At 45.2% G+C, this 27123-nt stretch overlaps 1 protein-coding gene across 2 annotated transcripts in view; it reads left to right on the forward strand.

Annotated features, from left to right (window-relative positions):
• Positions 1-15878, forward strand: part of LOC109890677 (aryl hydrocarbon receptor-like) — an 88104-nt gene extending 72226 nt beyond the window's left edge. For both annotated transcript variants that reach the window (XM_031792366.1, XM_031792365.1), the window contains 4 exons: positions 6872-7013; positions 9327-9830; positions 10062-11304; positions 13854-15878. In XM_031792366.1, the coding sequence (XP_031648226.1) occupies positions 6872-7013; positions 9327-9830; positions 10062-11304; positions 13854-14021 (2057 nt within the window). In that variant the 3' untranslated portion in view covers positions 14022-15878. The remainder of the gene's footprint in view (positions 1-6871; positions 7014-9326; positions 9831-10061; positions 11305-13853) is intronic.
• Positions 15879-27123: the final 11245 nt, after the last annotated feature.

Consider the following 27123-nt stretch of genomic DNA (forward strand, 5'->3'; position numbering starts at 1 on the left):
AATGCGCAGACAGGGGTATGGTGGGGTGCGGGTACAGCGGAGGTAAGCCCAGGCACTGGGTGATGATGAGGGAGGTTGTATCTCTAGACATGCTGGTAGTAATGGGTGAGGTCACCGCATGTGTGGGAGGTGGGACAAAGGAGTTATCAGGGGCGTGAAGAGTGGAACTAGGGGCTCCATTGTGAACTAAAACAATGATAACTAACCTGAACAACAGTATACAAGGCATATTGACATTTGAGAGAGACATACAGCGAGGCATACAGTAATCACAGGTGTTGAATTGGGAAAGCTAGCTAAAACAGTAGGTGAGACAACAGCTAATCAGCTAGCACAACAACAGCAGGTAAAATGGCGTAGACTAGGCTAGGCAACGGGGCCAACAGATAGAACAAACAAGCAGAATGGAGTACCGTGATTAATGGACAGTCCAGCGTGCATCAGCTATGTAGCCAAGAGATCAGTGTCCAGGGGGCAGCGGTGGATGGGGCAGGGAAGCTGGCCTGGCGAGTGTTATCCAGGTTAAAAAAAAACTAACAATGACTAAATAGCTTGTAGCTAGTTAGCTGGTTAGCTTCTGGAGGTTCTTGAGTGTGTTCTAAAAATAAATAAAAAATAATAGCGATTCCGTATCACATTGGGTGAGGCAGGTTTCCGGAAGGTATAAACAAATTAAAAGTCAAAAGAGATAGAAAGTAAATATGGGTCCGGTGAGCGTTTGAGACGCGGCGATTCAGGCGGTTAGCAGGCCTGTGCTAACAAGCTAACAGTTTGTAGGCCCGGGCTAGACAAGGTAGCAGTTAGCGGGCCGGAGCTGGACAAGCTAGCAGTTAGCAGGCCGAATTAGCAAGCAGAGAGATAGCGAGGGCTAGAGAGTTAGCCTTTGGGGGACGTCGCGATGGGTAGAGTCTGTTTATTCCTCTTCATGCGATGACATCGGTAGACCGGTCATGGGCCCGGGTATTGTAGCTCAGGAGTATGCTACGGTGGTAGCACAGGTACTACGGCCGGGCTAGCTTCAAGCTAAGTGGGTGGAAACGCTAGCCAGGAGTAATCCGAGGTTGCGGTTTAGCTAGATAGCTAGTTGCTGAAAAATCCAGCTGAAAGATGTTCCGTTTGCGGTGGAAATCCGGGGATGAAAAATAAATAGGTCCGTTGTGCTCTGGTTAAAGTCGCGTTGTACGAACAGGCGAGAGCTTTCCGAACTACAGGTTAGCTGATGACCGGTTAGCTGGAGACCGCTAGCATACCCGCTGGCTAGCTTCAGTTGAGGGGTCCCGAAGTAAATATAAATACTTTAGGAAAAATAGCTACATTGGGTGAGTCGGGTTGCAGGAGAGTATTTGGAAGCTTAGGGTTTAGCAAAATGTTTTCAAAGAGATATGTGGAGAAAATATGTACAGGGACACGACAGGACAGGACGACCTACTGTCCTGTTTCACGGTGGGGGGAACCACATATGAGGAAATCATCTGTTCACCTACTCTGTGTCTCACAAAGACATGGCGGTTGGAACCAAAAATCTCAAATTTGGACTCCTCAGACCAAAGGACATATTTCTACTGGTCTAATGTCCATTGCTTGTGTTTCTTGACCCAAGCAAGTCTCTTCTTCTTACTGGTGTCCTTAAGTAGTGGTTTCTTGGCAGCAATTAGACCACGAAGGCCTGATTCTCGCAGTCTCCTCTGAACAGATGAGGTTGAGATGTATCTGTTACCTGAACTCTGTGAAGCATTTATTTGTTCTGCAATTTCTGAGGCAGGTACCTCTAATGAACTTGTCCTCTGCAGCAGAGGTAACTCTGGGTCTTCCTTTCCTGTGGCGGTCCTCATGAGAGGCAGTTTCATCATAATGCTTGTGACTGCACTTGAAGAAACGTTCAAAGTTCTTGATATTTTCCAGATTGACTGACCTTCAAAGTAGTGATGGACTGTCGTTTCTCTTTGCTTATTTTAGCTGTTCTTGCCATGACATGGACTTGGTCTTTTACCAAATAGGTTTATCTTCTGTATACCACCCCTACCTTGTAACAACACAACTGATTGGTGCAAACTCATTAAGAAGGAAAGAAATTCCACAAACTAACTTTTAACAAGGCACACCTGTTAACTGAAATGCATTCGTGGTGACTACCTCATGAAGCTGGTTGAGAGAATGCCAAAAGTGAGCAAAGCTGTCATCAAGGCAAAGGGTGGCTACTTTTGAAGAATCTCAAATATAAAATATATTTGGATTTGTTTAACACTTTTTTTTTTTTTGTTACTCCATGATTCCATATGTGTTATTTCATAGTTTTGATGTCGTCACTATTTCTACAATGTAGAAATTCATAAAAAAATATAGAAAACCCCTCAAATGAGTAGGTGTGTCCAAACTTTTGACTGGTACTGTATATTTTATGAATAAGCTGGAAGTAGAAGCCTAGGTGTTGTTGTCCACTAGTTTACTCAAATTAGGAAACGGGTAGTAGGTTTAGGGCAAAATAAAAAAGGAAAATATATTTTTAAAAATATATATTTGAGATTGAAAATAATGCAGACAATTAAATTGATGGAATCTACAATCTATCTGCAATATTAAAGCTGATCTACCCCCCAAAAATGTTTTATTAAAAACAAACATGTAAAGGGCCTTCCCCAAACATTGGAAGCACAGACTCGTCTAGAATGTCATTGTATGGATGTAGCGTTAAGATACGTTCTCCTGGCATCCGCCAAACACAGATTCGTCCGTCGGACTGCCAGATGGTGAAGCGTGATTCACCACTCCAGAGAACGTGTTTCCACTTTTATATTTATTTCACCTTTATTTAACCAGGTAGGCTAGTTGAGAACAAGTTCTCATTTACAACTGCGACCTGGCCAAGATAAAGCAAAGCAGTTCGACACATACAACAATGCGGAGTTACACATGGCATAAACAAACATACAGTAGGAAAAATAATAATAATAATAAAAAGTATATATAGTGTGTGCAAATGAGGTAAGATAAGGGAGGTAAGGCAATAAAATAGGCTATAGTGGCGAGGTAATTACGATATAGCAATTAAACACTGGAGTGATAGATGTGCAGAAGATGAATGTGCAAGTAGAGATACTGGGGTGCAAAGGAGCAAGATAAATAAATACAGTATGGGGATGCGGTAGTTGGATGGGCTATTTACAGATGGGCTATGTACAGGTGCAATGATCTGTGAGCTTCTCTGACAGCTGGTGCTTGAAGTTAGTGAGGGAGATCAGAGTCTCCAGCTTCAGCTATTTTTGCAGTTAGTTCCAGTCATTGGCAGCAGAGAACTGGAAGGAAAGGCAGCCAAAGTAGGAATTGGCTTTGGTGGTGACCAGTGAAATATACCTGCTGGAGCACGTGCTCTGGGTGGGTGCTGCTATGGTGATCAGTGACCTGAGATAAGGCGGGGCTTTACCTAGCAACGACTTGTAGATGACCTGGAGCCAGTGGGTTTGGCGACGTGTATGAAGCGAGGGCCAGCCAACCAGAGCATACAGGTCACAGTGGTGGGTAGGATATGGGGCTTTGGTGACAAAACGGATGGCACTGTGATAGACTGCATCCAATTGGTTGAGTAGAGTGTTGGAGGCTATTTTGTAAATGACATTGCCGAAGTCGAGGATCGGTAGGATAGTCAGTTTTACGAGGGTATGTTTGGCAGCATGAGTGAAGAATGCTTTGTTGCAAAATAGGAAGCCGATTCTAGATTTAATTTTGGATTGGAGATGCTTAATGTGGGTCTGGAAGGCGAGTTTACAGTCTAACCAGACACCTAGGTAGTTGTCCACATATTCTAAGTCAGAACCATCCAGAGTAGTGATGCTGGAGGAGCTGGCATGTGCGGGCAGCGATCGATCGAAGAGCATGCATTTAGTTTTACTTGCATTTAAGAGCAGTTGGAGGACACGGAAGGAGAGTTGTATGGCATTGAAGCTTGTCTGGCGGTTAGTTGGCACAGTGTCCAAAGAAAGGCCAGAAGTATACAGAATGGTGTCGTCTGTGTAGAGGTGGATCAGAGAATCACCAGCAGCAAGAGCGACATCATTGATGTATACAGAGAAGAGGGTTGGCCCGAGAATTGAACCCTGTGGCACCCCCATAGAGACTGCCAGAGGTCTGGACAACAGGCCCTCCGATTTGACACACTGAACTCTATCAGAGAAGTAGTTGGTGAACCAGGCGAGGCAGTCATTTGAGAAACTAAGGCTGTTGAGTCTGCCGATAAGAATGTGGTGATTGACAGAGACGAAAGCCTTGGCCAGGTCGATGAATACGGCTGCACAGTATTGTCTATTATCGATGGCAGTTATGATATCGTTTAGGACCTTGACCATGGCTGAGGTGCACCCATGACAAGCTCAGAAGCCAGATTGCATAGCAGAGTTTGTTAACTTGGCTTTCAAAGACCTTTGAAAGGCAGGGTAGGATAGATATAGGTCTGTAGCAGTTTGGGTCGAGAGTGTCTCCCCCTCTGAAGAGGGGGATGACCGCGGCAGCTTTCCAATCTCTGGGAATCTCAGACGACACAAAAGAGAGGTTGAACAGGCTAGTAATAGGGGTTGCAACAATTTCCTCAGGTAATTTTATAAAGAGAGGGTCCAGATTGTCTAGCCTGGCTGATTTGTAGGGGTCCAGATTTTGCAGGTCCGGTGTCCAATGGCAGTGAGCTTTACTACACTCCAGCCGACGCTTGGCATTGCGCATGGTCATCTTAGGCTTGTGTGCGGCTGCTCGGCCATAGAAACGCATTTCATGAAGCTCCCGACGAACAGTTGCTTCCAGAGGCCGTTTGGAACTCGATAGTGAATGTTGCAACCGAGGACAGATGATTTTTACGCCAGTCCCATCTGTGAGCTTGTGTGGCCTACCACTTTGCGGCTGAGCCTTTGTTGTCTCTAGACCTTTCCACTTCACAATAGTGCCACTTACAGTTGACCGGGGTAGCTCAAGCAGGGCAGAAATTTTACGAACTGACTTGGAAAAGTGGCATCTTATGACAGTGCCACGTTGAAAGTCACTGAGCTCTTCAGTATGGAACAGTATACTGCCAATGTTTGTCTATGGAGATTGCATGGCGGTGTGTTCAATTTTATACACCTCTCAGCAACGGGCGTGGCTGAAATAGCCAAATCCACTCATTTGAATGGGTGTCCACATACTTATGTTGTGTATACTTGTGGGGCGGCAGGGTTAGAGCGTTGGACTTGTTAAAGTTAAAAATAAAATATGAGTACTACATAGAGCTATCTAATATATTTATTTATGTGCAGTAAGCTAACTACATGTGAGTTAGAATACTTATTTTCCTCCATTTGCAAATAAATAAATTAAAAATCCTACAATGTGATTTTCTGGATTTTTTTTCTTCTCATTTTGTCTGTCATAGTTGAAGTGTACCTATGATGAAAATTACAGGCCTCTCTCATCTTTTTAAGTGAGAGAACTTGCACAATTGGTGGCTGACTAAATACTTTTTTGCCCCACTGTATATGCTGCCTTTTCAAAACTTTTGACTCACAACCTTTCATTGCTTTTAGAATGTAGCCCAGGGTAGTAGGTCGGTATGTCTAAAAGACATGTAGGCAGAGCTTTGATTGGCAAACTGTCCGAGAGTTAGTGGAAGTCTGGTTGCATCCTTAATAGTCTCTTCTTTCTCCCAAAGTGTACACTTGTTCACTTCCCTTCATGGATTTAAAAGGAAATGACTGGTATATTAAACTCCCTCTAGCCCATGCCTGCAGCAATCCAATACTTTTACATTGAGAGTAGTGAACCAGTGCACACTTCAGGAGGGATTATTGGGACAAACCATATAGACGGCGTTGGCTGACAAACGTCACAAAAATGATGCGCGCACATCGATGTGGCCGGAAGCCACGCGGTTTTTATAATTATGAGCGGTCGGGTAACTAGAAACAATGGCTAAAAGCTTCCATGTGGGGAACCGTAGGTGGCTTGTTTCAGCTAGTTTTATCTTGTTGTTGATACCATGTCTTGTTATGAGGTGTTTTGACAGATTTCATGTCAATTCTAATATGGCAAAAAAAATCACTAGCTAGTTAACCAGCAACTCTAACAATGTATTTGAGAGACAGGTGCTCATTGTGCACATTAATTCATGTTTTCAATTAACATTTTTCAAACAAAATGTAGTTTACATTGTTGTCAGCAATTTAAGCCGATCCCGTCTGTTTTGCCTCATAGTTGCGCGCTCAACGGTTTTTGTTGCTAAACAACCAACCTGTCTCTGTGGGACACATGGTTGGTTAGAGTGGAGAATATGTTTACACATAATCCAGATTATGGAAGAGATTGTGCAAAGCCCAGAGCAGATTAGAGCAGAGTACCGGTGAACTGGGGCCACATATCCATATCAGGAATGGAATAAAGATCCAAAGTCCACCAGTGTCCACTGAAAGTGACACACGAGTTTCAGCAGCACTGCAGGGGAACACATTGGGTGTAAATCTGCCGCGTCTGCAAATCTCTTTACTGCGCGCCTCTCTGTAGAACAATGGGTCGACGGAGCCTCACACCTGTGTCCATTCACCACCATGAACCTACTCCGGAAAGCTGCACAGTTGAGACGTGCTCTACTCCACAACACGCCTTGCAAAGACAACAATAGGCCAATTGGGTGAAGGATCAAGGAGTGTGTGTGTGTGGACATTTAGAGGTGTGATGGTGCATAGGTGCATGTACACTCGCATGCAAACAGCATATTTCGGCAGACTTGCTTTTGTAAGTGTCGTGAGTGTGTAGGGGTTGGTTCCATGCATGGGTGCACATATGCACTATGTTCAGTTATGACCATACAATCATTGGTTCTGATACATCCCCCTGACTGTGTCGTATGTGATTCCAGTGATCAAGACAGGAGAGAGCGGGCTGACGGTGTTCAGACTGCTCACTAAGGATAACCACTGGAGGTGGGTCCAAGCCAACGCCAGACTGGTCTACAAGAACGGCAAGCCTGACTACATTATCGCTACCCAGAGGCCCCTGGTGTAAGTGCAGCTTTAGCCCCCCTGTTTGTATGAAAGATTTCAATGAGGTGAATGTAATGTGTAATCCTAAACAGTCAGAGCTCTTTAGTCCATAGTGTTAGGGACTTTTGTCCAAATAGTAGTCCCTAGTGTTCTGGTAAGCTATGTCTCGTCCTTCTCTTGTTCCCAGTGAGTAAGAGGGAGGACAGTAGATTGGATTTCATCACATTAATAAAATTATCGCGACCCCAAATATATGGAGGAAAAAAATGTAATTCACAGGAAATGTTTACTTTTTTAATGTGGGGCTTTGACAGTCAATCATTTAAATAATTTATCTTATATATGTATGTATATATATATATATATATATATATATATATATATATATATATATATATATATATCCCATATCCCCATGTTGTGTCTCAGGGTCAGGGGGCGTGGTCAACAGTGCGTACCGCATCTCTCCTGTCACATCCAACCTGGATGGATATTTGGTTTTAATGCAGATGAGGGCTCTGAATCAGCATACCATGAGTTTTAATGCTCTGAGGGAGACTGCATTGTATTCCCTTTGAGTCACGAACCAAAACGTCTCCATAGTGACCGGTGAACACATTGTCTGCAGCATTCGGTCACATGGCAGCTCGATCAGCTGTTGAATTTCACTTCCCGGCATGTCAACTGACCCAGGATCACACTGATTTCACTGATTTGTTATATCATTTGTTTGTATTTCCCCTGCCTCCTTGTGTTCAATTCGTTCAGTTCCCCAAATATGTCTGTCACATAGGCAAGGAGACACCTTTTATTTTCATTACACAGAAAGTAAACAAAGTTTGTCATTTAAATCCATTGCGAATGACAACCGTTCCTCTCTCAATTTGAAAAAATCTTTCCAACACTCCCCCTCAATAACCACCAAGCTTCGGTGTGAAATACAACATTGTCATGCTCTGATCCCATATCCCCAAATAGTTTTGTGAACTGGTGTGCCCAATGTAGTTTACAATGTTCTACGCTCAGCTCTTTTGCCGCCAGTTGCTCTCGGTGTATCCAATATAGCTCAGTGGGTGTTGTCACGCCCTGGTCTTGTGATTGTCTCCAGGTGCCACTTATTATCCCTGGTGTATATGTCCCTGTGTTTCCTGTCTCTCTGGGCCAGCTCGTCTGGTATGTTTTTCAAGTCAACCAGCGTTTTCCCGTACTCATGCTTCTATTCTCTTTTGCTATTCCTCCCGGACTTGACCCTTGCCTGTCCTGTCTCTGAGCCCGCCTGCCTGACCACTCTACCTGACCCTGAGCCTGCCCGCCGACCTGTACCTCTGCCTCCCTCTGGATAACCGACCTCTGCCTGCCTTGACCTGTCTTCTGCTTGCCTCTGTTGGAACGTTAAACCATTGCTACTTCGACAGTCTGCATCTGGGTCTTCCCTTGATTCCTGATAGGTGTATCATACAATGCGTCCATTTGGCAAAGGGAGACGCAGTCATAACTAAAGTGCAGAGGCCTGCCCACCGTCCCATGGTAGATGGAGCCCCATCTGTGCAAAAGCCCACCATTCGATCCCATTTGGAGTCTGTTTTTCAGCACATTGAACGTCCCCTGTGCCATATCATGCTTGGGAATCGTGTGACAACAATATGCCCTCGTCAATAGCATCCCCCGACATGCGTCGAACCAAAGTTAATGCATGGGCATCTCGGCCCGCAGAGCTAACATCTATTTGGAGAGCATAAGGTGGGGAGTTTGAGTCGTTCAGTCAGTTTCCTCTTGATTGCTTGCTATAGCATGAATTCTTAGTTTCACAGTGTTATCTGACAAAGGTATTGATGTGAGTTTCTGTGCCTCTGTCTCCCCACACATTGTTTTCCCCATATCAATTGCGGTAATTTCAGTCTCTGCAATAGTGTGTGGTTTCATAGCGTAGCAGGCTCAGCCATTCACCGTGCAAATGATTCAAGTGCAACCGTCAAGAGCGGCCTTTTCCCACGATCTAAGGGTGCTCTGTCGTTGAATTTTAACTTTTAGAATTGAATAATTTTCATTCCGATTTTTAAAGTTAACCACATTATAATGATTTTGAGAGACCAAGAAGATATATTATTATTATAAATTTTTTTAACTAGGATTTTGGTCATTCTCCCACAACTCCATTTTCATATCAGGCAACCTGACATGGGTCACGACCCCTAGTTTGGGAACCACTGCTGCACACTTAAAATGAAGCTGCCACCAACTTTAAGGACACAAAGCCTTAACTTTGCTTGAGTTTTATCCTAAACAGAAAGAGTGTGTTCTGATTGGTTCTCTCCATCCTCTCGTACCCAGGGAGGAGGAGGGAGGAGAGCACCTGAGGAAGCGTTCCATGCACCTCCCCTTCACCTTCGCCACAGGCGAGGCACTTCTCTACCAGAGTAGCTACCCCATCCACGGCCTCACCGACTCACTCCAGACTAAAGGCAAGACCAAGTCCAAGAAGGCCAAGCTGGACAAGAACTCATCGAAGGATCACGGTGGACTGGACCCCAGCTCCCTGCTCGGGGCATTGATGCGGCAGGATGAGTCCGTGTACGTGTGCCAACCAGCCGTCGAGCCCAAGATGTCCTTCCACAGTAGTCTGTTTAGTGAGCGAGGCGAAGGGGAAGGGCAGAGCAGTGGAGGCTATAGCGGTGGCCCTCTGGGTGGGGGTGTGGGAAAGAGCTGGAGCTCCGTGCCCAACGGGGTTACCACCATCTCCACTGGCCACAACGGGGAGCCTCCATCCAGCTTCGACCCACTGCTCGCCACCCTGGACTCACTATCTCTGGAGGGGGACGAGACATGCTCTACCAGGTGATTGTATATTTGTATGTATTGTATATAATGTTATATACAAGTATTTTCCAATTGAATTGAGTGTAATGTCCCTTTGGACTGCCCAATGTACAGCCAGTCTTGCCCAAGCTTTCCATTTTTTTGTCCTTCAGTTTTTAATTCCAATATTTAGTTTATGTATGCATTGCTGTACTCCCAAGTCTATATGTATTTTGAATTTGTCAAATAAAATAAATGTCTTCCTATCAGCGAGCTGTTCTCTGCTCTGGAGAACCTGGGTCTGAACGCAGAGGATCTGGAGCTACTGCTGCTGGATGAGAGGATGATCAGAGTGGAGATGGATCCGGACTACATCCCCTCGCTCAACGACCTGCTCACCAACAACGAGATCCTCTCCTACATCCACGACTCGCTGGAGAACAAGACTGAGGAGGGCCAGGGTGGGGACAGTCACGTGTCCATACCACCACCCTCAACCACAACCCATCCCCCTGGGCCTATCCTTAATTCTGCCCTTATCCCTAACCTTTATAACCAAGCCACCCCCGCTATGCATATCTCTACCCTCCACCCCCAGGCTACTAACCCTCCTATCCCCCAAACCACGTTACCCCCTCACAGACTACCAAAGCAGCCACCCATAGTGCAGCTCTCCCAGCAGATGCAGCAGCACCTCAACTTAGTAAAGCCCGTTCTGGCAAAATACCCCTGGCCCCCGACACGAACCGACGTCCCCACGCCAAGCCAGCCAGACACACTGCAGCACACAAACTCACTAACCGTGGTCGATAATAGTCACTGGCTTCCCCAGCAGGAGCATCTGAATGCGGGGCTGGACGACCACTGCCACAGCATTCACCCCCTGGTCAACGGTAAGACATCCCAGCTGGGGCCTCAAGGGTCCGGGCAGCTCAAACACCACCAGCACCAGAACATCATCCATCTTCAGAGCCAGTGGCAGCAGCAGAACCAGCACCTACAGGTCCAGCTTCAGCCTCAGTTTCATTTCAAACAGCAGAAGGCAAGTAGCAACAGCGGTGCCACTCTCAACGGGGTGCACCCTGATCCCGATTGGCAGAGGTACGGCTATGACGACCAGTTGGAACTGACCGCTAACGGAGCCTGCACCGTCTCCTACACCAACGGGCGTGCAGACACCCTCTCACAGGCTACAGGAGGTGAGGTCACTCTCACAGATTACGGTACGGGTGCTTCGACTACCGTGGGCATGGTGATGAACTGGGGTACGGTGGGGGGCACAGGTCACTACCAGGGACAAGGAGGGGTGATTGCTAACCCCTCAGACCATCTGGAGCATCACAAACAACATTCTCCACAGGTCCCATCCGCCTACTTTCACCGCCAGTACCCCACCACACAGAACTCCTTAGATTACATCCTGGGGCTGTCACAGCCTCAACACACCATGCCTTCTCTGGGCGCCTACGGCATTTTGAATCGCCCCGCTTCCCAAGGTGCCACTCACTGCAAGGTAAGAGTCAAAGAATAAAGCAAGATGCTCATAGATGGATAATAAACCTGATGTCTTTTTCTTTTGTAATATTTGGTGAATTTCTGTGACTGTATGTTTGTGGGACTGTCTTGTTAATGGTTGACATCCTAGCATTAGGAGCACTATTTCTATGTCATGAAAGCGATGTTTCTCTGTAAAGGCACTGATATAGCATTGGGAAGCCCTTGCCTCGGGCCGTGTTTCAGCTGCTGCTTTACAGTTTAATGTAAGATAAATCAACGTGAGCGGACATGTAATGTGAAACAGATGAGTGGAGAGCGAAGGGTCACGGCGGTGGAGTATCTGTCGATGGAGAGGAACGTAGGTCTCCCATGGAGTGGCGTTGGATCTTTCAGGATCCAACGCCACAATCGAGTCAACCGTTGGATGGGATTCTGTCGACGTAAGCATCGACTGCAGTAGGAGTACCCTCTCCTGCCAGGGCTGTTTCCTTGCGGGTAGCACAACATAGCCTTGACCTAAATGCCCGGGTCTGATTCTACCGCAGTGTGACGGAAGCAGCTCTGGTCTGCAGGGACCGCCTTACAATCTGTTCAAAGACTTCAGATCAGGACACTGACTGGGAGTGAACTAGTGTCGGCTCCGCCACGTCCATGGCTGCTCCTTCAGGGTGTCACTTACTGTACAGTTGCAGTATATGTTGTGTTCGGGTAATGTAGGGTCCCAGCTCCGCTGAGTATTGAATGAGGTTGCTTTTAAGAGTGTATCACGCGCGGTGTGCGTGTCACACACACACGTTTGTACCGGTTGCTAACGTGTTGATCTGAAGTGAAGACGCTGCGTTTTAATTGCACAACAAGCCTCCGTACATTTGGCGACGAAGGTGAGATTAGGACCCGCGCGCGCCTCTGTGCATTTGTAACTTTTTCTTTTTTTATACAGTACATGAGTCTTGTCAGGGAGGGACACAAGGGGCCCAGTCGGTCAAAACAAGGCCTCAGGACAAGACGAACTGGACTATAGAACTCCGCTCATTAGTACAGCACACAGTCCATTCTGCATGCTGGACACCATCTTCCTCTCCTTGTTGATTGTTTTTGTGCTGAATTAATGTTTCAAGATCCATGAAGGGTAACGAACGATAGAGTTGGTTGGTCTCTTTGTTGAGAGAGAGAGAGAGAGAGAGAAGAGCCGATGGTGAAGAACTGTAATGAATAGAACAAGGTTGAAGTCCCACAATGAGAGCTATAGCTCCCAGGCAGCGACTTGCTAACCGGACCGGCAGCCGTTCATGCCCCCACCATCCCACTCCGCCTTCCCTGTGTTTTTCTTCAGGGTCAGCGACCACGCCCCAGAGGAACATAGAGCCAAGCTGGCCAGTCAAGCATGAGCTGTCCTGACCTACAATTTTCCCATCGTCATTACCTAATACATAGAGGGGCAGAAGAATGTGTGGCAATGTTGTGTGTATGCGCATGGGTGCGTGCCTACATGTGCGGTGTCACATCCCACCACAGGGGGTGCTGTTTCCCCCCCGGCTAGGGGTGTTGATGTGATTTTGGGATTGAGTAGCATTAGAGATTAGTTGAGTTTGGCCTACCTTAACCTGGCTGGGTTTGTCCTGCTGCAGGTGCGCAGTGTCCTGCTGGTCTGCCCCTATGGGGGGCCTATATAAGGTGGCCCTATTAGGATTTCTACATGGATGATGCCTAGCTAATCCATTTAGGGCCCACTAAGCAGGATTACAATTAGGCCGATGGTAGAAACTGTCACAACAGACACACACAGGGGATTCCCTCATACAGGGAAGCCACAAAGTACATACTCACACCTATGGAGTATAGAGAGTGGAGCTCTGTGCTTGTACCAGTGTCAGTACTCTGTTGGTTTGGCGGATATGCTACTTTGTGTAGTTAGCTAGTGTATTAGCAACTACTACAAGCTACAGTTAGAGTAGCTATCTCTGCTGTCTTGTTCCACCCATCCTCTGCTGTCCACTGACCAGAGTGTGTGTGTGTGTGTGTGTGTCTGTGTGCCCGCTCTGCACCACTCCGCTCTCTGGCTGACCTGACCTGCAGGAGCCCTTTCCTGCAGTCAAATGACCTAGTGTCCTCATGGGTACAATGTTATTCATATTTTTCATAATAAACATTATTTCTAAAAACCCACAGAAAATCGTTTTTTTATGTCAAAAGGTTATATTTCAGTCTTCTGTGATGTATATAAAATGTCATTGAGATGCAAACTCAAAATGTAGTACGTTTCAACTCTATATCTGACCTGGTACAGGTGTCTTCTTCTTGTTTAAGCTCATGACCATGTGTGTGAGGTGTACACTTCTGTTTGAAAGTAGATTTGTTTAAGACTACCTGACCCTGATTCAGCCCACTGCAGTGAAAGGTTAAGTGAATGGTGTCAAAGACCTCAACATGCCACAGAACAGAGCCCAGTGTAGTGATTAGAGTTAGTTTGTGTTTTGGGGGGAGGTGGGGGGAGAAGGGCGGGGTTGTGTCCTATCATATGCATACAGCTCCAATTATATTTTTTTAATGTTGTTCTGTGTTTAGATGGAGAGCGGCTGCATCCTCAACGACACCAACGTTGCTCACACAGGGAGCTGTCTACTGCCCGATGTGAACGGCCAGACAGCCAGCGACAGTCTCCACCCCCAGCCCGGCGCCCTACAGACCCTGCCCACCCTCCCAGACCCACAGACTACTGGCTTCTACCTCTGAGACGGGGGGGGGGGTCAGTGCAAAGAGAGACCATTGGACCATTTTGTCAGGGGGCATAAAAAAAATTAACGGAGGAGGAGACGCGAAAGAAGAAGAATTTAAACTGAACTGTGGATGTTTTCTATGTAACATTCTCTCCATTTTAATTTGTGTACGACGGACTCAGGACTCAGTGACAGAGCTCAGCATAGTGTCTCTCTGCACTCTGACAGAAGTTTCCCCACTGGCACACAGCTCAGGGGAAACCAAATGCATCTTCTCATGTTACACATTTTTTATGAAGGGTATGGTTGAGAGAGCGGCGATTTCTTCACCACTGTGAATTTCATTTGTTTTTCTTTATGGGTGTACAAAATACAGTTTCGGACAAAGATTATTAACAAGACTGTGATAAGAGACGTGTTTTACCACTGTCATAGCTACAGTACTGCGCTTCAGTACCGTATAACTTGTTAAAGGAGGGAAAGTGAATGTGGGTATGGAAAGGATGGAGAAGGATTGATATGGAGATTAATATTCATTATGAATGATGCGACATGATTGATTGATTTGAAGGAGCTGGATGTCTGAAATCATTGTGAGGTACATTTACAAATGTTCTGTGTTATGTTTTGTTGTGTCATCTGCCCACATAGAGAGGAAGAGGAATTGATTCAGGTTTTGGTGATCTACGTGTTGGTAAAATAGTTTTTAGGTTGTTCTCTGACGTGTTATCGAGATTGGATATGTGAAACAGATCCCATATTATGGTCAAATGGTATCTAAATATGAAGAGGACGAACAGATCGGAGGAAGGGATGACCGTTTTGGGGTTTTGTTTATTTCCATGCTGCATTTTAGCCTGGAAGAAGTTTACGTTACCAGTGCAATGATGTGTATTTATTTAAAGGGCACTCAAATCAACCGAAGCAATTTCTTGACTGGCTACAGTGTGAAATCACTCAGTAAATTAAGTTCCAGGAATACGGCAGGAGATGGCTTACATTCAGAAGTAAACAAGCAAATTACAGATCCAACATTCCTCATTGAAAAGCTTAGAGAAAAATATACATTTGGATTCAAGTTGATTTCCTGAATTGAAATGAAGTTGAGCTAAAACAAACTGTATTCGCTGCCGATGGCAAGAGGAACGGGAACGGCAGTTTCTGACGTGACGAGAAAGGTCTTTCAGTGGGCCTCCTCTCTTCCAGGGCCCCAAGTGATTCCGTCATGGTCATCTCACACCTCTCCTCGGGGACCCCCAGTAGATTCCCAATTCTGTTGTCGCCCTGAACGAGCACACCTGATTCACTTAGTCAAGGGCTTGATGATTAGTTGACGAGTTGAATCAGCTGGGCTAGCTTTAGAATAGGTCAAAAGTGTGGAAACACTGCTGTATCGCACTGAAGACCCCGTTCCATGAGGATTGACTTGGTCACACGCAGACTCACGGGCATTGATCCAAATGAGAGGACAAGTCTTTTTAAAGAGATTCTGTATTGAAAAGTTGCAATGTTGAATGTGATGTATATACTGTAAAAGAGTTGTAAAAAATATCCTATTTGCAGTATTTCGTTATTAAAAAGTGCTGGAAAATAATTTTTATTAATATTGGTAGCGTTAGAATTCTCTCCATCCAAAATGGCACTATATTCTCTACATAGTGCTATACTTTTAACCAGAGCCCTATGGACCCTGATCAAAAGTAGTGCACTATATAGGGAACGGGTGCCATTTGGGATGTAACTTATTACATAAATGTCACAAACAAATGCATTTACAGACTTGCCTCTTTATATTTGTTTCTTTTTTTGTACACAGACATTTCTTATCTGAAATAGATTTATTTAAATCAACCAGGAGATGTATGTAAAAAAATTTAAAAAAGCAAGGTGACAATCAATAACAACAACTGCTTTTTTTTTTAAATTGTGTAAATAGTAAGGTATTTTTTTGACATTTGTTGCAAGCACTACTTTAAAAGCACTGGTCCTTACAAGCCATTTTTCTCTAGCACAAAAAAGTAGGCTTGTAGAAAATCATTTTGGACTCAATATTATATTGACTACAATACCTACAGTTCTGTGTTTTATTTCAAAGTCATGTTTGGAGAACTTTTTAGGACTTTTACTCTCAAGGATATGGTGACATACTGGAGACTCACATCCCAGATTTTTATGTTTAAAGATACAATGGTGTCATTTTTTTTTTTTTTATCACGTTGAATTTATTGAATTCATTTTGATATTCTAACACACAAAGTTATTGTAGATGTAAAAAAATGAATAAAAGCAGTTCAAATGTTAAAATATACTATTTGATCCTGGAAATAAAGGATTTGTGCAATCACAGTTCATCCTAATCATAGTATGTTTGTGCTCATATTATTTTGTTTCTTTGAAAAGTGTTAATTGAACAATTATTTCTGATTGGTTCTGTAATGTACACTATGAACTTAAAGGTGTTTCTTTTTTTTAAACATTGGGTGTTAAAATCACAATTGAAAATGGGGCTGTGTATGTTCTAATACGAAGGTCCATCATTTCTTCATCCACAAGTCTCACAGCTCACTCGTGTGCCTATACAGAAGCATCGTTAAAGGCTATGGCTGCTGTGCTGTCTGGACAGTAGGTTATAGACAGACAGATATTGAGGGGACAGACAGACAGACTTGTAGGCGACAAACCAAGGCACCAGACTGGACGCGTGCTTTCGAATTCCCAGAGGACAGCTTCGGAATTGCATTTCAACTGAAGTACGGCCCAGAAAGACAATTCCCATCGACGGCCCCATAATTCGAAAATTCATAATAAAACACTTTTAGTCATCACTTTTTTTTAAATCACTCAGCCGAAGATATTTACATTTCATATTCATGCTCTGATGTCATGAGCCCAGCTGGCAGAGTTTCCGGACCATGTTCGCAGGATCCTGCCGTCTCATCGGGACTAGTGCGCAGGCATAGTAGTCCCGGTACAAAAAAGAACAACCACGAAACGGCATATGCGAACGTGAGTAGATTACGTTGAAAACCATGGACGTCCATCTTGGACTCTGTCTCCAGTACTTCCAGACCTAAATGGGACAGACAGACGTTTGAGGAGACAGACAGACTTGCCCTGGAGATGGGAGTGACTCACGCTATGCACCACCCAACCAGAAAGTGAGACAGTCTCTCTGAGAGTGCTTCTATCTCCATCCTCATTGATCGCTTCTCTCCACCCATCCCCCCTTTCATCCCCTGGACAATCTCTCCCTTTTTGCACAATGGCAATGTGTGAACACTGACCCAGGAGCAAGCAAACAAACACATATTGATATCCCCTGCTGGAGACTAGAATAACTACACCTAGCAACAGTGGGGACAGACAGTGACAGGCATCCATTTTCTTTCTGCATGTCTGACTGACTTCCCTCCATGAAACTAGCACGCCATTTTCTCCATCACTTCCTATCTCCTTTCTGTCTCTCTCCTATATGTCTCCTGTATGTGTATCATGGGCTGTGTTCAGAAGCAACGAAATGGGAGAACATATTTTGAAACTGAGTGAGTTAGACCTGGGTTTCTGTGGCAAACCTTTTTGGTACGCTTTGCCCTACTGAACACAATGGACCATAATAGACAAGGTGTTGGTTGGTGGGGACAGGAGAGAGACCCTCTGTGGCGTAGCTAGACAGTCCAGAGTCCAGACAGAAACAGCCCCCTGCCTCGTCACTCTAATGCCTGCCAAGTTTCATACAATCTCTGTCTAATGAAGTGTGACAGCCTGACAAATTTTATTGAATAGAAACGCAAAGAAATGCTATTTTTGAATGTTCACAAAAAATCTTAGTCGAACCATCTTGGGAGCATTAATTCAGGAACATGTAAATCTTTCACTGGGGGACTTTTACATGCAGTATTATCTTGGAAGTAGTTCCTGCTTTACAAAGCTTCTCCGTTACATTCACCTTTAGAAATTGATGTAAGTATAACAGGGTTTTATTCCAGTCCCCGGCAGCATATATCCTGTACATGTTTATCTACATTAGAATGATGGGAGAGTGTTCAGAAACCAAAGAGAGACGCAATGCCCAATGACAGATGCGCAGGGTCACCCAAGCCAACCAATCCCTCCGGTCTGCCTCCCTCACTAGCACGTTTTCATCTTTAATGACCCACATGAAATCCTTTCTGAGAGTTCTTCTTCTCCTTTGGTTTCCTCAGTCAGCCATGCATGCTTGTAGCATGATCAACAGGAGGAAGCAGGGCTGGCCCCTAGGTCTTCCCCAGTGTTTTCCTGTCTGTCACACTCCATTCCAGGGGGGAATGTTTTCAAGGTGCGGATGGAGCTCATATGTATGATGATCCCTCTCTACACCATACCTAGCCCCTGTGTGAACAGTTGACAACAGAGGTGGTCCAAATGGCACACTAATCCCTACAAAGTGAACCACTTTTGACCAGAGCCCAATGGTCCCTGGTCAAGTGTAGTGCACTACATAGGAAGCCATTTGGACATAGTCGTAGCACACAACACTATATGCATTATAGATTCACCATCAGCCCTGGAACTGAACCACTGAGCACTCCCCCATTAGGTCACGACAACCCACTCCTCAATTAGGAAGCTTTCCAGGTTTTATGTCACCACAGCAGCCTAGTGCATTGAAAGCATATAAAATATGAAACGGTTGCTCCATACCATTCAGGGCAGGCCATTTCCCTAATGGCAAATATAGGTTCTGTACCTATGCTTTGCGAGCAGCAATCTTGAGAAAGAGAGTGGTGACCTGGTTGTTGAGTGACAGCAATGCTTACATTTTACATAACATTTGAGTAATTTAGCAGACACTCTAATCCAGAGAGATTTACAGGAGAAATTAGGGTCAAGTGCCTTGCTCAAGGGCACATCGACAGATGGCCCCAACGCTCTTAACCACTAGGCTACCTGCCGCCCTACTTGAATAGAATACAATAAGCCAATACTTGACTACAGACAATCAAGGATAACTGCAGAGTATGACTGAGAGGGCCTTAGATATGCTGCAGTTATTTTTTCCAAAAGCAACAGAAAGATGGTGTGTTTGCTTTAGTGAGGATAGAGTTCGATCCTGGTTTCAAGTACTTTATCATTGAGTCTTTCATTGTGTCCTGGAGTATCCTCTCTCCTTTGTCCACTCCAGGGACTCTGAGTGCATTATAGATCGGTTTCTGTGTTGTTTCTTCTCTCTTCTCTTTTTATTTGTCTTCTGTGCACTTGACACACTGTGTTGCCCAGGAAGAGTGTTGCTGCTGGAGACAGATCTCTCCATCGAACCCCTCCCCCCCTTCATCCATCCCTCCCTCCCCACTAGTGCCCCGTCGTTCAGCCCCCCATCCCCCAACACACACACACACGCCCCGTTCCCCCCCACCGCCCCATGGGCTGTCAATGCACATTACTTCCAGCTTGTTGCACACACTCCCCTTTCTCTCTCCTACTCATAGCAATATTGATTTTTGTTGGGGTTATATATATATATATATTAAGATCATTTTGACTCTTTTTAACTCTACTGAAAAGTCGTAGAGTTGAAACAATGAAGAAGTTGGAGCACTTTTGGCATTTGACTGTGACTCAATTCTGTAGCGGGGAGGTGTGGTGGAGGCAGAGGTGAATGGGATTTCTCTCTCTCTCCCTCTCTCTCTCTCTCTCTCTCTCTCTCTCTCCCTCTCCCTCTCACTCTCCCTCTCTCTCTCTCTCTCCCTCTCTCTCTCTCTCTCTCTCTCTCTCTCTCTCTCCTCTCTCTCTCTCCCTCTCTCTCTCTCTCTCTCCCTCCCTCTCTCTCTCTCTCTCTCTCTCTCCCTCTCTCCCTCCCTCCCTCTCTCTCTCTCTCTCTCTCTCTCTCTCTCTCTCTCTCTCTCTCTCTCTCTCTCCCTCTCTCTCTCTCTCTCTCTCTCTCTCTCTCCCTCTCTCTCTCTCTCTCCCTCTCTCTCTCTCTCCCCCTCTCTCTCTCTCTCTCTCTCTCTCTCTCTCTCTGTCTCTCCCTCTCTCTCTCTCTCTCTCCCTCTCTCTCTCTCTCTCTCTCTCTCTCTCTCTCTCTCTCTCTCCCTCTCTCTCTCCCTCTCTCTCTCTCTCTCTCTCTCTCTCTCTCCCTCCCTCTCTCTCTCTCTCTCCCTCTCTCTCTCTCTCTCTCTCTCTCTCTCTCTGTCTCTCCCTCTCTCTCTCTCCCTCTCTCTCTCCCTCTCTCTCCCTCTCTCTCCCTCTCTCTCCCTCTCTCTCTCCCTCTCTCTCTCTCTCTCTCTCTCTCTCTCTCTCTCTGTACTTTTCAACTGTAGTGTAGAGCACCAATAACCTGAAGCCACAACAGTAGTTATCTATGCTGACACAGTGTTTAGAAACAACATTACTTCAACAGCAGAAACAAGCCAGCGTTCCATGTTATGTTTTCTCTAATGGAATGCGCTTTCACTCACACAAAGAACAGAAAAACAGAAGACTTGTGCGCCAAGACTCTTGGCTCCCGAAGGTTGTACAGAATATTGTTTGCTCTTAACATCAACCATGAAGAGATCAAATCCCTTTAGCTCAACAAGCCAAAGCATAAAGCAGACATGGGTCTGCCACACCTCCACATGTGGAAGAGGGAGCTGTCATGAAGGTTTAAAGAAGAGGCACGGCCAGTGTGGGAAGAGAGGGAGGAAAGCTCTTATGGACATCCCCTCCAGGGCATGATGCACCCCTCCCTCGGAGTATACAGACCTTAACCTAGATCCTGAGACCCCCCCCCCCTGAGAGGTGTGGAGCACAGTGGAGCTGGCCTGCCTTCTAGACTGCTGCTAATGCAGTAAACAGACACCCCGCGTTCACGGTAAATGCTACATGTCGGCTCAATCGGAAATTACCTTTATATTTCTATAGAGCAATCTGTAATGCTTTTCAAGAAGAGGCACGGCCAGTGTGGGAAGAGCCTTGAAATGTATATTTGTCCATTTTGCAATTGCGAATGACCAATTTAGTTATAGAGAAATGTCTTTAAAGTTAACTTTAAAAAAGGTACAGTAATATTTTCATCAGAAACACCGTCTTGGTGACTGAAGAATTCCAGACAGGCAGGAACTAGGACGGTCCAGAGCCATGTATTTATTTGTTCTAAATATATGCCTCTTGGTCCATTTCCTGGCTGTGTGGGAGAGGTCAGAAATGATCCGGTGGCCAACTGAAAGCTTGCACTTAGTGTCTAGTGGGCCCACAGGGTGTGGGGTGGGGGGTGGTTGCTAAGAGAGTCTGAATTGGTCATCAGTCAACTAGCATCCACCAAGCCAGTTGGACGCCCATTCTCCTGACCTTGTACTAGCTCCCCTGTGTGTAGACTTCAGCAGCACTCAATACTCTGCTAAACTGTAGGGACGGAATTTAAATGTCGTATGTAGAGAGACCAGGTAGTGGTTCCACGGAATGTCCTGAACATAATTAGAAATGTACATTAAGAAAGACCACACAGTTTTAATGGCAGCTTTAATGATGTGTAGAATAGAGCTGAAATAAACTCAAGCATATTGTGCCAAATGTTACTTGCACAGGAGGTTGGTGACACCTTAATTGGGGAGGACGGGCTTGTGGAAATGGCTGGAGCGGAATCAGTGGAATGGTATCAAATACAATTCCCCTCAGCAGCCTCCACTGGTTACTTGGGCCTCGTAATGTCCATGTTGCAGTACAGACAATGAACTAATGACTAGCAGTCAGCATATACAGTGATCTCCAAAAGTATTGGGACAGTGACACAAATATCATACCCCCAAGACATGCTAACCTTTCAACCTTAAAATAACAGGGGAGGTCATCATTATTCACAATTCATACAGGTCTATCCGTAATCATGGTGGCATGCACCTTAATGTAGAAGTATTTAGAAACATATTCTATTCATAAAAGTGACTCCAAAATTACACAATACACTATTTACCATTCACAAACTTGCAGAGCCACAAACTGGATGTAGTCATTGTGGTTTATGAACGTGGGACCAAATGCTTAGCTTTTTGCTACTTTAATACACAAGTGAATTTGTCCCAATGCCTTTGGTCCCCTAAAATGGGGGGACTATGTACAAAAAGTGCTGTAATTTCTAAACGTTTCACCCGATATGGACGAGAAGTCTGCACTTTAACCTCATCGTCATTGTGTCATTTCAAATCCAAAGTGCTGGAGTAATAAATTGTTGTCCCCTTTCTTTTTGTTAAAGTGTTGTTTTTTTTTAAGCCTTTCGTGAACTAACACTCACACTTGACTCTTTTCCCACTTACTAGCTCTGACTTTGCTGATAACTACTTTATTGGGGAAAACATTTACTTACTATGACTGTGATATGCGGTTGTCCCATCTAGCTATCTTAAGATGAATGCACTAACTGTAAGTCGCTCTGGATAAGTGCGTCTACTAAATGTCTAAAATGTAAATGTCACTCTTCATCCGATGGGAACAGCCTAATACGATGTGATGCCTCGGGATACAGAGTGACATCACTCAACAACTTCACTTCCTGTGGCATCTTAATGAAGCCATACAAGACATTAATCATCATCGGGAAGCAGGAAGCCATCCAACCAGCCCAGGGGCTCTGCAGTATCTGGATGTGTCATCAGCTAATGCAATGTTATTCCTCCCAGCAGGGGGGGCGGCCCAGCCCAGCCACCGTCCACTCAATGAGTTAGCACATCCAGGGGGCACCTTCAGCAAACGGAGGCTGTGCCAATAGTAACCCTGGCCCGCTCTCCAGCCAGCCAGCAGCCAGCCCAGTGCTTTAAATAGACACAGATCAAATCAAATTGGCAGTTTTTTTCTCTGCAAAGGTCAGTGAGTACTTTCTCTGATAGACCTGGAATCCCAATGTACTGTAGATGGGTAACCAACAGGATATAGAGAGAGGACTTCTTGGTAGGAAAGGTGTAGACTCTAAGAGATCTTCTGCTGCTGGGGTTAACTCTTAGCACCTCACCTCTGTGGCCCAGGTGGAGTGACAGTCTGTCATATGTGCTCTCTGTCACAGCTCTGTTCCCTGCAGTTCAGCGAGAGACCAGCGGCAGCACTCTGAGAGCGGTTGGCTTAGCAAGAAGGAGGGTTCCAAATGGGCAAAACAGGGATCCCACAGATCAACCTGACCCAGCATCATGGAAACCTTGCTTGAGTAGATGCTTTATTGTATGTCCTTGGCTTGACACGATGGCTGCATCCCAAATGAAAGCCTTTTCCCTTTATAGTACCCCATTTGGGACGCAAACCATGGGACCTGACCTCATATTCTCACATAAAGCAATACGAAATAACATTGATTAATGTTACCTATGGGAGCCAACAGGAAAACTAGCCTGAACCCATGTCCAATTGCCCACCGTCACAAGTACTGTGCATGTTGTGAACAGTATACTGTTTATCCATTGGACAATAGGAGGCATTCCTTCTGCCTTTGTATAATGCCTCAGTGAGCATATTTTGCAGCACGGTTTAACTTATAACCTTCTCTGGCAGTGTGTTATGGGTGACTCAAAGCAGCAGGCAACCATTAGCTTGTCTTTTGTGTCAATATGCCACAACAGGTTTTGATCAGCTGCTCAGTTGGTGAGCCCCAGTGGATGTGGAGGGAGGCAGTCAGATACAGGATGAAACATGAAATATTCATTGTGTGGAACGAACCAGGGTTGGGGGTCAACTCAAATAGAAAGCAGTCAATTCAAGAAGTAAACTAAACTTCCAATAAAGAAAGGAGAAAGGAGCATATGTTTTAAATTATTTCTCATTAACTGAAGGCATTTATGTAATTTTTTTTTATTTAAATTTTTAGAGTTGAAATGTAAATCTGAATTGATTGATAATTTGAAATGACCACCATGCTGGTCTGAGATCTTCTCTGTACAGAGATTTTGACATAAGCAATCAACTCTGTGTACTTCCACTCAGGATGCAATCATTTGTAAATTTAGCTAATTGAAATATTTTTTTCTTTATAATTTATCCAGATTCAATCTGGTGAGACCCTTTGTACAGACAGGATATCCTGAAACAGCCATCAGCCTCTCTATACACATTGTATTTGCTCCTGCATCTCTTCACGGTCTATGATCAAATGTCAAAAGACCCCAACCACCCCCGCCATAGACTATTTTCTCTGCTGCCGCACTGCAAGAGGTACCGGTCTGACACCAACAGGCTCTTAAACAGCTTCTATCCCCAAGCAATACGACTGATAAATAGCTAACAAAATAGCTACAAGGGCCGAGTTTACCTTGTATCTTGATTGACCTTTTATTTCAGTCTCTATGCACACTCACAGGGGCCTACACACTCACAGGGGCCTACACACTCACAGGGGCCTACACACTCACAGGGGCCTACACACTCACAGGGGCCTACACACTCACAGGGGCCTACACACTCACAGGGGCCTACACACTCACAGACACTGTCACTCCAACACAAACACAAACATTCAAACATTCACTCCATCATCTGCTCATTCACACATAATATGCACACACATTTATACTGACTAGAAACACGCGTACACCCACTCACATGCAAGCTGCTGCTATTCTGGTTATCTTATATCCTGTTGAGCAAGTCGCCTTATCCCTACACATACCTCCACCACTCCACTGTTCCTGCATGTAAATGTGTCATTGGAACTGACTTTTTAAATATTTATTGTATATAGTATGTTCACTTTCTTACTTTATTGTGTATTTCATATTTATTCATCTTATTTCTTGTGTGTTTTTTTCTATCAATACATTGTTATTGATTATTGCATGGTTGGGTTTTGAGTTTTGCAAGAAAGGACTTTCACTGTACGTGTGCATGTGACATTAACACTTGAAATTTGAAACCTGTAAATATACATTTCTCTGAGACTATTTGCTGTCAAAGAGCAAGATGTGCAAGATTTGATGCCCTGAAAGATGAGATGAGTGGAAGATGAGTTGATGATATGGAGGGTTTGTTAATCCCAGCCCTGCTCTGTTGTTTTGCCTCGTAATGGAACTGACCCAGACATGTTTCTCTGTAATGCTTTCTGATTGGTAGACCGCCAAAACGAAACGTAAACAAAGGGAGAAAAGAGGAAGAGAATACCCCCCACTCATAATATTTTGATGGGGCTTCTCGATGTTAACAATTCACTGAGCTGAGGCTCACTAGTTTTGTCCTGGAGCTGAAGACAGTGCACAGGAGAAGCACTGTGGCCTCTGATATAAGGCCCCCCAACCGTGTGTGTGTGTGTGTGTGCGTGTGTGTGTGTGTGCGTGCGTGTGTGTGTTCCATCTGCTATATGCCAAGAGGAGAGCTCAGAGATCTTCAAGGTCATGTTCACTACACAAAATGGAGTTGGGTTTTGATAACTGGTGGTGAGATTCACGACCAGGTATCAAAACTCAACTCCGCCTCGATATAAGAGAACTGAGTTGAGCGTTCCTCAGCTACAGCATACAGGTATATGTCTACACTATACATTCAGTGCTAGTGACTGTAAGTACTCATTCAAACCAGGCTGTGCATACAGACATCAATACTGTCTATGCCTTGCCCTTGCCCTTGCTATTTACCAAAGACACCTTCAACAGACAGAGGACAGAGAGGAGGTAAAGGGGAGAGGAGGAGGAGGAGAGCAGAGAGAGACCTGTTGCCTTGATGAGATGGGAAGTGACAGCAGAGTGCCTCATAAGACTGGCACTGGGAGCCAATTGTAGGTTTAAAAAATATCCGCTGCCTACAGATATAGGATCTTAAAGGACAATTCCATCCCTTCTCTCCACCTCTCTCCCTTCTCTCCCTCTTTCTAACTGTCCTCCCATCTCTCCCTACCTCAACTTTCCCTCTCTGTCCCCTCTACCTTCTCCCCTATTCCTCTCTCCCTCTCTGTCCCCTCTACCTTCTCCCCTACTCCTCTCTCCCTCTCTGTCCCCTCTACCTTCTCCCCCTCTCTGTCCCCTCTACCTTCTCCCCTACTCCTCTCTCCCTCTCTGTCCCCTCTACCTTCTCCCCTACTCCTCTCTCCCTCTCTCTGTCCGCTCTACCTTCTCCCCTACTCCTCTCTCCCTCTCTGTCCCCTCTACCTTCTCCCCTACTCCTCTCTCCCTCTCTGTCCGCTCTACCTTCTCCCCTATTCATCTCTCCCTCACTGTCCCCTCTACCTTCTCCCCTATTCATCTCTCCCTCTCTGTCCCCTCTAACTTCTCCCCTACTCCTCTCTCCCGCTCTGTCTTCTCTCTGCCTCTCAACCCAGAAGGAACACTGAGCCAGTCTCTCCAATCAGCCTCTGACGCACGGATGCAGCCTGTTCGTCAGCAGAACGACACATCCAAATATTTATGTATGAATTACCCCATCACCACAGTGACCTTTCTCCAAAAATTCCCTCCTGGTAGTTTTCCCACCTCAGTTCCTTCTCTTCCATCTCGGCCCATTTCTGTGTGCCATCTTGCTCTGAATTGTCAGGTTCACTGACCATCTGGGTTAGCCAAGGGGAAGTGCATCTCTCTTGGTTTTATCAAAGGCTTTCTGAGAGGGAGCAAATGTTCCTTGGTCCTCTGTTGTTCTGAAATGGTTGTTATTCATACTTATCTACTTCTGATTTATTTTGTGTAATTCCCTCCAAGGACAGCGTAGATAAAAACTTAAAGATTAAGACTTATGTAAGGTAACATTAAAACCCTGTTTGTGTGTGTGTGTGTGTGTGTGTGTGTGTGTGTGTGTGTGTGTGTGTGTGTGTGTGTGTGTGTGTGTGTGTGTGTGTGTGTGTGTGTGTGTGTGTGTGTGTGTGTGTGTGTGTGTGTGTGTGTGTGTGTGTGTGTGCGAGCGTGCGTGCGAGCGTACCTTGCACAATCAAGGCAAGTGCTAGGACTTCCTGCCAAAACCATGTGAAAGAGTCACATTATGTGACCATAATCCACCTAATACCATAGTCCCATATTAAATCATGTTTGCACAAACAATTTACTCCTGAGTTTACCTAACACTACATTAGTTCCACAGGTTTGAGGAAATCCTCTCCAAAAAAAGCATTACTCAGAAGCTGAATGCATGAACCAGTGGGATCTGTTGCATAACTTTGCCAAATACCACACAAGAGGTCTCCACACAATCGTATACCGTGTAATAATAAT

This window comes from Oncorhynchus kisutch, linkage group LG16, assembly GCF_002021735.2.
Source record: "Oncorhynchus kisutch isolate 150728-3 linkage group LG16, Okis_V2, whole genome shotgun sequence".
Classification (NCBI taxonomy): domain Eukaryota; kingdom Metazoa; phylum Chordata; class Actinopteri; order Salmoniformes; family Salmonidae; genus Oncorhynchus; species Oncorhynchus kisutch.